At 43.0% G+C, this 14,518-nt stretch overlaps 1 protein-coding gene across 1 annotated transcript in view; it reads right to left on the bottom strand.

Annotated features, from left to right (window-relative positions):
* The window catches only part of LOC137384926 (regulator of DNA class I crossover intermediates 1-like), a 54,252-nt gene that overhangs the window by 17,566 nt on the left and 22,168 nt on the right, over positions 1–14,518 (bottom strand). Inside the window, exons 3-4 of the mRNA XM_068059635.1 lie at positions 12,510–12,651; positions 7,412–7,794 (exon numbers count right to left, since the gene is read on the bottom strand). Of these exons, the coding sequence (XP_067915736.1) occupies positions 7,412–7,794; positions 12,510–12,651 (525 nt within the window). The remainder of the gene's footprint in view (positions 1–7,411; positions 7,795–12,509; positions 12,652–14,518) is intronic.

Genomic DNA, 14,518 nt, shown 5'->3' with positions numbered 1-14,518 from the left:
CATGACCTTGTCCTCACCCATCTACCTGTCGCAGATGCATCTGTCCATGACAGTATTGATAGGAGTGACTACTGCATAGTCCTTGTGCAACCCGCTTGACTGGCACCCCATCAACCTTCACTCTCTTCACCACCGACACACAGAGGCAGCAGTATGTACCATCTACAAGATGCACTGCAGCAACTCACCAAGGCTCCTTCGACAGCACCTTTCAAACCTGCGACCTCTACCGCCTAGGTGGTCAAGGGCAGCAGATGCATGGGAACATCACCACCTGCAAGTTCCCCTCCAAGCCACAGCCATCCCTGTTTGGAATTATATACCGTTTCTTCGCTGTCACTGGGTCAAAATCCTGGAACTCCCTTCCTAACAGCACTGTGGGTGTACCTACAACCTAAGGACTGCTGCGGTTCAAGAAGTCAGGTCACCACCACCTTCTCAACGGCAATTAGGGATGGGCAATAAATGCTGGCCTAGCCAGCAATGCCCACATTCCACAAATGAATAAAAACAAAGTATCAGGTGTTTCAGCCACTTTACTATTGTCCTCTTTACAGCCTGCCTGATGACTCTAGCTGAGTGACTGGTTTGCACAAGGAAGCAGTCTCTCAGGATCAGGATTATCTTCTGCTTTTGGATGCTGGTGGCCATCTTCTGTCTACTCCATGGCAAGGGCACTCAGAGAGCAAAGTTGGTTCAGAAGCAATAGGCAACAATAATTTTGGACAACCGGGCTAGACCGAGCTGCTGCACTTTCCCAATCAGCAAGTCAGAAATTTTGCTTCAGGCTTCTGAGGGCCTGCTCCACCAAGGCCTTAGTGCTCTTCAGGTCTTTCCCTTGGAAGTCTCAAACAGGTAAAGAGCCATGGCTGCGTGAATAACCTTGGTCTTCCTGACCCTTGAAATAATGGTGACACCATGAATTGGAATAAAATGAATCAATCATAGAAACTGCCACAGACCAGCTATCACAGACCAGCTGCATATTCATAGAATGGAATTCTTCTGTTCATGAAGCTAGTACTGGGGTACGGGTATATATTGTCACGTGCATGACAACAAAACTTTGGGGAACCACCATAATGGTAAAAGTGAAGTTGCATTTTTTTCCCATGGTGAAAGAGATGAACTGGTAAGCCAGGCATCTGTGATTGCATGATGCAACTGCATGATGGGAGATCTGACAGATATTTCCTGGGGAGAGCAGAACTTAGGCTGGAACTCAGATTTGCCAGAGTCTGGCTTTTCCAGGTCCATTGGAAACCTTGCCACTTTCAGTAGAATATATAACAACTTGTACTTATATAGCATCTTTAATGTAATAAAATGTCCCAAGGTGCTTCACAGCAGCAATATAAAACAAAATTTGACACTGAGCCACATACAAAGGTATCAGAGCAGATGACCAAAAGTTTGGTCAAAGAGGTAGGTTTTAAGGAGTGTCTTAAAAGGAGAAAATGAGGTACAAAGGCAAAGAGGTTTAGGGAGGTAATTCAGAGCTTGGGGTCCAGGCAGCTGAAGGCAGGGCCACCAATGTGAAGTGATTAATAATCAGGTATGCTCAAGAGACCAGAATTAGAGGAGCGCAGATATCTGAGGGGCTGAAGGAGATTACAGGGCTAGGGAGGGGCGAGGCCATGGAGGGATTTGAAAACAAGGATAAGAATTTTAAAATCGAGGCACTGCTTAACCAGGAGCCAGTGTAGGCCAGGGGCGATGGATGAATGGGATCCGGTGCAAGTTAGAACATGAGTAGTAGAGTTTTGGATGATGTCAAGTTTAGGGAGGCTGGAACATGGAGGGCTGTCCAGGAATGCTTTAGAACAGTCAAGTCTAGAGGTAACAAAGGTGAGGTGAGAGGGACTGCTCTTGACATCAAGGCAGCATTTGACCGAGTGTGGCATCAAGGAGCCTTAGCCAAATTTAAATCAATGAGAATCAGGGGGAAAACTCTCCAATGATTGGAGTCATACCTAGCACAAAGGAAGATGGTTGTGGTTATTGGAGGCCAAACATCTCAGCCCCAGGGCACTGCTGCAGGGGCTCCTCAGGGTAGTCCTAGGCCCAGCCATCTTCAGCTGCTTCATCAATGACCTTCCCTCTATCATTAGGTCAGAAGTGGGGATGTTTGCTGATGATTGCACAGTGTTCAGTATCATTCGCATCTCCTCAGTTACAGAACAGTCTGTGCCCATGTGCAACAAGATCTGGATAGCATTCAGGCTTGGGCTGGTAGGTTGCATGTAACATTTGTGCCATGCAAGTGCTGGGCAATGACCATCTCCACAAAGAGAGAATTCAACCATCTCCCCATGATGTTCACGGCATTACCATCATTGACTCCCCCACCATCAACATCCAGGGGGCTACCATTGACCAGAAACTGATCTGGATCTGCCTTATAAATACTGTAGCTACAAAGATGTCAGAGAATGGGAATTCTGTGGTGTGTAACTCATCTCCTGACTCCCCAAAGCCTGTCCACCATCAACTTTGCACAAGTCAGGAGTGTGAAGGAATACTGTCCACTTGCCTGGATAAGTGCAGCTCCAACACTCAAGAAGCTCAATGCCATCCAGGACAAAGCAGCCCACTTGGTTGGCACCCTATCCATCACCTTAAACATTCACTCACTTCACCACCAGCATACAGTGGCAGCAGTGTGTACCAGCTACAAGATACACTGCAGCAACTTGACAGGCCTCCTTCAACAGCACCTTCCAAACCCGTGACCTTTACCACCTACAGGAAGAAGGACAGCAGATGCATGGGACCACCACCACTTGCGAGTTCCCCTCAAGTTACACAACATCCTGATTTGAAACTATAATCACTGTTCCTTCATTGTTGCTGGGCCAAAATTCTGGAACTCCCTCCCTAATATCACAGTGGGTGTACCAACACTACATGGACTGCAGCAGTTCAAGAAGGTGGCTCACCAACACCTTTTCAAGAGCAATTAGGGATGGGCAATAAATGCTGACTTTGCTGGTGACACTAAAATCCCACAAATGAATTTTTAAAAAGGCATGGATGAGGCTTTCAGAAAATGAGTTGAGGCAGGGGTGCAGTAAGGCGATACTACAGAGGTGGCACTAGGCTGTCTTAATGATGGCACAGATATGTGGCTGGAAGCTCATCTCGGGTCAAATATGACATCAAGTTTGCGAACAGTTTGGTTCAGCCTTGGACAGTAGCCAGGGAAAGGGTTGGAATGATAATGTGTATGACAATAGGTGTGCATTATGATAGCCTGGAACAGACTGCCAACTGGAAAGCCATCTCTTGTCTACAATGGTTCGACATGTGGATTTGAGGTGGGGGAAGCTGGGGAATATCAAAAATATTTTTCTGGGAAGACAGGAAAGCATTTCAGGAAAATAAAGCAGAGATGTCAGTGATTTAAAAACTGTGAAGGAAGGTGTTAAAGAAAGTTCCTCAGAAGCCTCTGATCAGTCAGTCAGATTGGTGTCCTCTTTAGCTCACCAACTCCTCACTTATACTTGTCTGAGGTTCTAGAGGGAGCTATTACACAATTTTTGGGGTGGTTTAAAGATACATGAATTGAAGAGCAGTTTACATCCAGGAAATTTCCTTGTGCCTAAATAGTACAGCTATGCAAACAAGGGGCTTTGATGGGCATAAGATCTGCACTGTTAAAATCAAGGATATCTGCAATTTGAACAGTAACAGCATATCTATCATTTTTGTGCAATAACAGCAAAGCAGTGAGTGGTGTAATTACTGAAGACAACAAGGAAATTAAAGGGCATTTATGTTTCATTCACTATTGAATTGGATGTATAATTGTTTGTGCTGGTACATATTTCGGTGATGATAAAATCATAAGGAATAGCAGTAGGAGTAGGACATTTGGCACCTCGAGCCTGCTCCGCCTTTCAATATGATCATGGCTGATCTGACTGTGGCCTTAACTCCCCTTTCCTGCTTGCCCCCCATAACCCTGGACTCCTTTTTAGATCTAAAATCTGTCTAACTCAGCCTTAAATATATTCAATGACCCAGCCTCCACTGCTTTCTGGGTAAGAAAATTCCAAAGATTATCAACCCTCAGACAAGAAATTCCTCCTCATCTCCATCTTAAAAGGGAGAGCTCTTATTTTAAAACTGTGCCCCCCAGTTCGAGATTGTCCAACGAGATAAAACGCCCTGTCATGCCCCCTCAAAATCTTATATGCTTCAATAAGATCACCTCTCATTCTTCTAAACTCCAATGAGTATAGGCCCAACCTCCACAACCTTTTCTCATAAAACAACCCCCTTCATCCCAGGATCAGCCGTGTGAACCATCTCTGAACTACTTTCAAAGTAAGTATATCCTTTCTTAAATAAGGAGACCAAAACTGTACGCAGTACTCTAGGTGCGATCTCACCAACGCCCCATTAAGCTGCAGCAAGACTGCCCTACTTTTATACTCCATCCCCTTGCAATAAAAGCCAACATTCCATTTCCCTTCCGAATTACATGCTGTGCCTGCATGCTAAGTTTTTGCAATTCATGCACGAGAACACCCAGATTCCTCTGTGCCACAGCGCTCTACAGTCTCTCTCCATGGAATTAATATTCTGATTTTCTATTCTTCCCACCAAAGTGGACAACCTCTGATTTTCCCACATTATACTCCATCTGCCAAATTTTTGCCCACTCACTTAACCTATCCCTATCTCTTTGCAGACGCTTTGTGTCCTCCTCACAACTTGTTTTCCCATCTACCTTTGTATCATCTGCAAACTTGGCTATAATACACTCAATCCCTTCATCAAAGTCATTAATATAGATCGTAAATAGTTGAGGCCCCAGCACTGATCCATGTGGCACTTCCAGTAGTTACAGTTTGCCAACTTGAAAATTTCCCATTTATCCCAACTCTGTTTCCTGTTAGTTAGCCAATCCTCTCTATCCATGCTAATATATTACCCTCAACATCATGAGCTATTATCTTGTGTAGTAACCTTTTATGTGGCACTTTATTGAATGCCTTTTGGAAATCCAAATACACTACATGGTTCCCCTTTATCCACCCTGCTTGTTATATCCTCAAAGAACTCTAATACATTTGTCAAATACATTTCTTTCATAAAACCATGTTGACTCTGCCTGATTGCATTATGATTTTCTAAATGTCCTGCTTCTAATTCCTTAATAATGAATTCTAGCATTTTCCCAATGACAGATGTTAGGCTAACTGGCCTATAGTTTCCTACTTTCTGTCTCCCTCCTTTCTTGAATAGAGGTGTTACACTTGCAGTTTTCAAATCAAATGGGACTTTCCAGAATTTAGGGAATTTTGGAAGATTACTATCTCTGCAGCCACCTCTTTTAAGACCCTAGCATGCAGCCATCAAGTCTCGGGGACCTGTCAGTCTTTAGTTCCATTAGTTTTTCTAATATTTTTTCTCTAGTGATAGTGATTGCTCTAAGTTCCTCCTTCCCTTTTGTCGCTTGATTTTCTACTGTTCTTGGGATGTTTTTTGTCTCTTCCCTGTGAAGACAGATACAAAATAATTGTTCTAAGTCTCTGCCATTTCCTTGTTTCCCATTATTAATTCTCCAGTCTCATCCTCTAAGGGACTGACATTTACTTTAGCTACTCTTTTCCATTTTATATATTTGTAGAAGCTTTTACTGTGTTTTTATATTTCTTGCTAGTTTACTCTCATACTCTATTTCTCTCTCTATTTTTTCTTAAGTCATCCTTTACTGGTTTCTAAAATTTTCCCAATCGTTTGGCCTACCACTAATCTCTACAGCATTGTATGCCTTTTCTTTCAATTTGCTTACATCTTTAACTACCTTAGTTATCCATGAATGGTATCCTTCTCATAGAGTCTTTCTTTCTCAATGGAATATATCTTTGTTGAGAGTTATGAAAAATTTCCTCAAATGTTTGTCATCGCTTCTCTACTGTCTTACCATTTAACTTATTTTCCCAGTCCACTTTAGCCAAATCTATCCTCATACTTTTGTAATTGCCTTTATTTAAGTTTAAGACACTGGTTTCAGACCCAAATTTCTCACCCTCAAACTGAATGTGAAATTTTATCATGTTAAGATCACTCTTGTTTAGAAGATTCTCTACTATGAGGTTATTTATTAATCCTGTCTCATTACACATTACCAGGTCTAAAATAACCTGCTCTCGGGTTGGTTCCAGAATGTGTTGTTATAAGAAACTGTCCCTAATACACTCTATGAACTCATCCTCCAGGCTATCTTTGCCAATTTGATTTGTCCAATCGATATGAAGATTAAAATCACCCACGATTATTGCAATACCTTTCCTACAAGCCCCATTATTTCTTGATTTATACGCTGTCCTACAATGTAGCTATTGTTTGGGGGCCTACTCCAACCAGTGACTTTTTTCTTTTGCTATTTCTTACTCCACCCAAACTGATTCCACATCTTGATCTTCCGAACCATGATTATTTCTCACTACTGTACTATTCTCATCCTTTATTAACCGAGCTACCCCACCTCCTTTTCCTTTCTTCCTATCCTTCCGAATGTCAAATACCCTTGAATATTTAGTTCCCAGCCTTGGTCACTCTGCAACCACGTCTCTGTAATGACGATCATATACCTATTTATGTCTATTTGTGCTATCAATTATCCATCTTGTTAGGAATGCTGTGTGCATTCAGATAAAGAGACTTTAATTCTGTCTTTTCACCATTTTTCCTTACTCTGACCTTATTTGCTCGTGCAATCTTATGCTTGTACACTCTGTCCCTTCCTGTCACACTCTATCATTACCCATATCACTACCTTGTACTATTGCCTTGTCCTTTCTTGTTAACTTTCTAAATTTCCCCTCACCTGCAACCTCCCCTCGCAACTATTTAGCTTAAAGCCCTTTCTACAGCCCTACTGATACAATTCTCCAGGACACTGGTCTCAGCGCAGTTCAGATGAAAGCTGTCCCAACAGTACAGCTCCCTCTCTCCCCAGTACTGGTGCCAGTGCCTATGAATCGAAACACATTTCTCTCAGACCAATCTTTGAGCCATGCATTCAACTCTCTGATCTTATTTACCCTATGCCAATTTGCTCGTGGCTCAGGTAGTAATCCAGAGATTATTACCTTTGTGGTTCTGCTTTTTAATTTAGTCCTTAGCTGCTCATACTCTCTCAGCAGAACCTCTTTCTTAGTCCTACCTATGTCATTGGTACCCACATAGACGACAACAACTAGATCCTTCCCCTCCCTCTCCAAGTTCCTCTCCAGCTCCAAGTAGATGTCCTTAACCCTGGTATCAGGCAAGCAACACAGCCTTCCGGACTCGGGCTCTCAGCTACAGAGAACAGTATCTATCCCGCTAAATATACTGTCCCCTACTACAACTACATTCCTTTTTACTCCCCCGACCTTAATGGCTCTCCCTTCACCACAGTACTGTGGTCAGTTTGCTCATCCTCCCTGCAGTCCTTGTTCTCATCCACACAAGCTGCAAGAACTTCAAACCTGTTGGACAAGTGCAAGGGTTGACGCTCATTCATTACTACCTTCTGGATCTCCATACCTGTCTCACTCATAGTCACACCCTCCTGTCCCTGAGAACAGACCAAATCTGGACAAGCACCATAGTGCAAGCTTGCAAATTTGTTTGGGTTATCTTTCAAAACAAAAATAAAATACCTGCATTGACTTTCATCTAGAAATATTCGGGAGGGTGTGGAGCAGGGAGACATTGGTAGCTCAATGTTATGTTGTTTAATTGGCATTTTTGTATCTTTCTTCATATCTACTTGAATGATCTTGTTTGGCATATCTAAGATAAAGAAACAAGAGGCATTATTTACTGGTCATCGCATCACTGTTGTCAATTCAAAGGTACTGAACTGGGTAGTAAAGAAATAAGCTTTTAAAAAGGATTCAAGGAGTCACTGTCTGTCAAGATTTGTGGAATGGATGACATTAATGATGAGCGGCAAGGAGATGGGATTTAAGGCTTCACTGTGCTAGTATGCATTTCAGGATGCGAGGCATTTGACATGAGTACTGTCAAGTAATTTGGGCCAGTGGCATTTCCCTGTCAGCGTCAGAGAAGTTAGACATTCTCTTCTTCAGCAACAGCCATTCCACTCCCTCTTCCAGAGCCTGGTCATCCCTATAACTGCATCCCTCCCTCCTCCAACTTCAGCAGGCATATGTCCTTCTCTACCAGACTTGCGCTGCTATATTGGGGAACCAGAAATTTCCAGGCCAACAATGAGATAAATTTGAACCTTGAAACGATTTTTAAAATGGAAATCTTTTTTTCCACTTATTTTAGTACTTTACAATATGGAGGCTTTAGAGATAATAATGATTAAAATCTTCAATGAATTGACAGCAAAGAAAATATCAAATTCAAACACTTGCCTGCCCCTGTTCCATTTTGGTCTTGGTAAATGTGGCAGCCCTATTTAAATATTTGTCTGTTATCTCTTGTATACATATTTTACTGAACAAAAGACTGAACAGAATTAGCCTCTAACTTACTGTTTTGTGTTTCCTCACAAGGGACAGTGGAACTATGTTGGCATATTAGGCTGCAAAGTTTATAACAAAAGAACACAAGAAATAGGAGCAGAAATAGACTATATGGCCCATCGAGCCTGCTCCGCCATTCAATACGATCATGGCTGATCTTGGGCTTCAATTCCACTTTCCTGCTCGCTCCCCATATCCCTTGATTCCCAAAATATTTCTCAGAAAAATTAATGTGATCATGGATCAGATTTCATATGATAAAATAAATATTACATGCCAAAGCACATAACTGATAAAAGATGCATTTCAAAGCACATAAAATGTTTTGAGGTGACTCTCACACAATAAGTAAAACGGATAGCATTAATATGTTTCTAGCCTCTAAATCCACAATTAACATAGAAGAACTAGCAAAGACCCACAAAACATTTGTAGTTGAATTAGTATCTTTATTGCAACAGGATTTCTTTAAATCCCCATCCCATGCTATTCCCCCCACCCCCACTATGCCAGGAGACCCTCTCCCCAATCCCTCCAGCCAGGGTAACTTCGTTGTTGGGCTCCTCTTACTTTCATTTTTTTTGTTTTCTCCACCAGCTCCCCCTAACCCTGGCTAGAAAAGATTTCTAGCAACAGTCAGTAGGTGTAGTCACTTTATGGAACAAAACTGTCTCGTGTTGTGGCAGAACACCTTGATGCCAAAATTACCAGTTTCCAGTGATTCATCAAACAGCGGCAAAAACATGATTACTCATTAAGCCACACTGGCAACTTGGATGAAATGCCCATGAATTTCAATATGCCTAGCAACCGAACTATGGAGTGGAAAGGTTTGAAAACAGTTCTAGTGAAAACTACAGGACATGAAAAGACAAGATTCACGATGGTACTAGCCTATATGGCTGACTAAACGAAATTAAAGGCTATGGTAATTTTCTAACGCAAAACCATGCCGAACATCAAGTTCCCTGAAGAAGTTTTTGTGCATGTCCATGACAATGGTTGGATGGATGAGGATGGAGTCAAGTTATGGATTGAAAATGTGTAGATTAGGCACCCTGGTGGCCTATGTAAAGAATGCAGCTTATTAGTGTGGGACTTGTTAAGATCCATATAACCAATGAGATCACGAGGTGCCTGCGAAGAAATTACACCCACATTGCAGTTATACCAGGCGTCTCAACGTCTGTAGTTCAACCTTTGGACGTGTACCTCAACAAGCCATTCAAGGATCATATTCGCACCGAATGGAATAGGTGGATGGTTAACAGAGAAAAAACCTTCACAGAGTGGAAATATGCACACTGCCTCGCTTGATGTTTTGTGTAGTTTCGTCATCAAATCGTGGGACGCTATTAGTGAACAAACTGTCATCAGATCGTTCAAAAAATGCGGACTTTCCAATTCAGTGGATGGAGAGGGTGATGATTTGTTGTGGAGAGATGATTTATGAAACTGAAAGCGTCACATCTGGTCTAGAGTGTGATCTTTATGATGGTGCCATAGCCAAAGTAATTCAGAATGAATTTGATGAACTCTTTGCGTCAGATGCCGAAGACAATTCATTTGACAGGTTTTAAAACACTTAGATTGTGGTTAAAGGTATCTTTGTAGAATTACTTCATTCAATAAATCCTGCCATGTTGATTTCATATGAATTACCCGTGTTATTTTTTTTTCACATTTCAAAATGGTGACCACACAACACACCCACACCAGCAGATCACATTTTATACTCAGCTCATAAGTCAATCCCCGTTTTTGGAACGATATATGGAGGCTTCAAAGGTCAACTTATACGCCGCAATCTACAGTAAACCCACCAATGGATGCACCCTTTATTGTAACATTAAGGTACTGAGTGTACTGAATGTGATCATTCTTGATCCATTGATAGAAGCCACCTGGAATAAAGGGGGAAGGTCCTAAACCAAAAATTACATCCAAAAATTGACCAAGCATAATAGTCCGGACAGACAAAAACTGCATATTATTATGGCTGCGTTTGCTGACAACACAACCACTAGGTGGCACAGTACTAGCACATGCAAAATGTAGCCAGTTCCACTGAAACGTCACTGTCTGTGACAACTCTGGCAGCTGCAAGATTAAAGATGGTGCGCTCAATTTATCACAAAAAACAAATTCAACCTGAAAATCCCCTCAATGGTTGCCATCGCTGCCTCCATCCCACCGGGAACAGTCCCCCGCTCCCTCCTGCCATTGCGCTTCTCTTTGCCATTCCCTCCTGCGCCCATCTTCTCGCCGTTTGCTCCCCACTACCTTCCCTTAGCCACTTGCCGCTCCCCCCCACCCCCGCCTCCGGCCGCTTGCTCCCTGCTTCCCCCCCACCAACCCCACCACCCCACCGCTCTCTGGCCGCTCGCCCCCCGCTTCCCCCCCCCCTTCAGCTGCTTGCTCCAGACCTCGCCACTGTTCCCCTCCTCCCTTCAGCTGATCGTTTCCTGCTCCTCGCTCCCGCCCCTACCCCGCTCTCCGACCACTCACTCCCCGTTTCCCCCCACTTCAGCCGCTAACTCCAGGCCGTGCCACTTCCCTCCTCTCGGCCACTTGCTCCCACGTTCAATTGTTCCCTGCCACACCACCCGAAGAAGCAAGGCGGGCCGCAAGGAGTGACAGGGCAACGTAGGAGCGAGTGGCCAAGAGGAGGGAAGCGGTGCAGCCTGGGGCTAGCGGCTGGAGCAGGTAAGGGGGGGGAGAAAGCAAGGAGCGGGGAATGATCGGCCGAGGGTGGGGGGAGGGGGAAAGCAATGGCGAGGTCTGGAGTAAGTGGCTGAGGGGGGGAAGCGGCCTGTGGGGAGGAGAAGGAGTGGAGAAAGTGTCAAGAGCAGGAGCGAATGGCTGAAAGTGGGGAAGCAGGGAGGCCTGGAGCAAGTGGCCGAAGGGCGAGAGCGGCCAGTGGGGCGGGAGTGAGTGGCTGAGGCAAGGGGAAGCGGGCAGGGGGAGCGAGTGGCTGAGGGAAGGAGCAGCATTACAGGGATCAAGTGGGGTGAAGTGGCTATTGAAGCAGGGATGGTGGGAGAGTGGGGTACTGTTCGAATGAAAGGAGATGGCTATTGAGGGGTGAGGACTGCTTTACGTGATGACATCATGCGTGCGCATGCATATTGGCAGGCTGGCAAATGTTCGCACACATTGATGATGTCTGCAATCGCTCTGCGCATTCTCTGCGTTGTCAGGAGTCACTTTGTATTATTATATGTTAAAATTTTTAAAACTGCAAATGCTTACAATCTGAAACAAAATCAGAAAATACTGGAAATACACACCAAGTCAAAAAGCATAATTTGGTTATGAATTTGTGTCTGCAGTGTAATGAAGCAACATGCAGTAGGTAACTTCTCAAATTCAGCGATGTCATTCATTCCTGTTATGTGGTCTGATTTCATTTTATATAGCATAACTCAGGGCAGTAACAACAGTACCCCCTTGTGATCTGAACCGGATATTCATGTTTTTCAAACTTCTCAATCTCTTCAAAGCAATATGAGCAAATACTTGGTAAAATGAAGTTTGATATGAAATGAAACACCAACAGTCTGCTTTGCAAACTGTGCTTCTATAATTTGAACAGAATGGTAAGAATGTGCAACTTGCTACCATGTGGAGTGGTTGATGCAAATAGCAAAGATGCAGATGAGGGAGAGCTGGATAAATACATAAGGCAGAAAGTAACAGAAGGATCTGTTGATAGGGTCAGATGAAAAAGCTGGGAGAGACATTCTGTGGAGCATAAACATGGTGTAAACCTGTTGGTCCAAATGGCCTGCTTCCGTATTGTAAAATTCTCTATAATCTATTCCAAGAAGATGCCTTAGAATTAAGCATACTTTAATTATAATTTGGTTTAGAAAATGTCTGATTTTGATTAATCATTATTTGGCCTAAATTGCAAATACACAGCAGCAAGATTAAAGAAATAAAGTGTATCTATCTTATTCATTGAACATATATCTCATTTGTGAATAAGTAAAGATTAACTTTTCTTACCAGTATGTTCCTTCTTTGCTGCTATTCGGTTAACAATATGCAGAGTAAGGAGATCCCAGCTAACTGAAGAATTCTGTTGAGGTGACAATGGTGGCCCTAACAGTTTAAATTTGGATTTCAGCTTCCTCTTCTCAAAAAATTCCTTCAAAAGATTTTTAAAAAGGTAATTAATACAAAACTCTAAACAAACATAAAAACATCTCTTTTAATCTAATCTAACATGTTGATATTCTAAAAAAATTGTCTGCTGAAATTACACAAACTAGGATTGTAGCCCTGGAATTTAGAAATTTAAGGGGTGATTTGATCAAAGTTTTCAAGATATTACAGGGAACTTGATAGGGTAGATAAAAGTTATTTCTGCTGGTTGGGGACTCTCAGACTGGGGGCAGAGTCTAAAAACTAGGGCCTGGCATTTCAGGGGTGAAGTAAGGAAACACTTCTACAGGCAAGGGGCAGTTGAAGTTTGGAACTCTCTTCCACAAATGGCAATTGATGCTAGATCAATTGTTAAAATTCTAAGTATGAGATTGATAATATTTTTCACTCATAAAAATCTAAGGGATACAGGCAGAGGCAGGTATATGGAGTTTGGTCACAGATCAGTCATGATCTCATTGAATAGCAGAACAGGCTCAAGCGTCTAAATGGCTTCATCCTATTCCTTTCTTTAATTTGTTCCAGGGATGTAAGGCAAAGCCAGCATTTGTTACTGATCCTTAATTGCCCTTGAGAAGATGGTGGTGAGGCGCCATAGAAGCATAGAATGGTTACAGCACAGAAGGAGGCCATTCAGCCTGTCGTGTCTGTGCCAGCTCTCTGCAAGAGCAAACCACCGAGTCCCACTTCCCTGCCTTTTTCCCATAGCCCTATAATTTTTTTCCGTTCACAGAACTATCCAGTTTACTTTTTAAAGTCATGATTAAAACTGCCTCCACCACAGTCTCAGGCAGTGCATTCCAGATCCTAACCACTCACTGCATAAATGTTTATTCCTCATGCTACTGTTACTTCTATTGCCAATCACCTTAATATCAGTAATAAAAACAAGAAATGCTGGAAATACTCAGCAGGTCTGGCAGCATCTGTGGAGAGAGAAGCAGAGTTAACGTTTCAAGTCAGTGACCCTTCTTCAGAACTGACAAATATTAGAAATGTAAAAGATTTTTAGCAAGTAAAGTAGGGGGTGGGGCAAGAGATATCAAAAGAGAAGGTGTTGATAGGACAAGGTCACAGAGAATAACTGACCAGAAGGTCATGGAACAAAGGCAAAAGGTATGTTAATGATGTGCTGAAAGACAAAGCGCTAGTACAGAGAGGGTGTGAATAGACTGTAAAGCACAAAGCACTCCAAGCACAAACATTAATTTTTTTTTTAAAAAACAGGAACACAGTAGAAACAAACTAAACACACTAAAAAACTAAAATAAAATAACCAAATAAAAAAGAAAAATAGAAAAAAAACTAAACATAATAAGGGGGGCGCCCATCATGCTCTGACATTATTGAATTCAATGATCAGTCCGACAGGCTGTAGCGTGCCTAATCTGTACAGGGGGGTGGGGGGGAGAAGAGAGCGGGAGGGGCTCATCATGCCTATTAAACTCAATGTTCAGTCTGGCAGGCTGTAGTGTGCCTAATCAGTAAATGAGATGCTGTTCCTCGAGCTTGCGTTAATGTTCGCTGGAACACTGCAGCAATCCCAGGACAGAGATGTGAGCATGAGAGCAGGGGGGAGGTGTTGAAATGACCAGCAACCGGAAGCTCGGGGTCATGCTTATGGACTGAGTGGAGGTGTTCCGCAATGCGGTCACCCAATCTGCGTTTGGTCTCCCCAAGTTAGAGGAGACCACATTGTGAGAAGGGAATGCAGTATACTAAATTGAAAGAAGTACAAGTAAATCACTGCTTCACCTGAAAGGAGTATTTGGGGCCTTGGATAGTGAAGAGAAGGAGGTAAATGGGCAGGTATTACACCTCCTGCAATTGCAGGGGAACGTGCCGTGGGA

Source organism: Heterodontus francisci, chromosome 27 (genome assembly GCF_036365525.1).
Source record: "Heterodontus francisci isolate sHetFra1 chromosome 27, sHetFra1.hap1, whole genome shotgun sequence".
Taxonomy (NCBI): Eukaryota; Metazoa; Chordata; class Chondrichthyes; order Heterodontiformes; family Heterodontidae; genus Heterodontus; species Heterodontus francisci.
The sequence above is the reverse complement of the archived record's forward strand: the minus strand, read 5'-3'. Positions and strand labels throughout refer to the sequence as shown.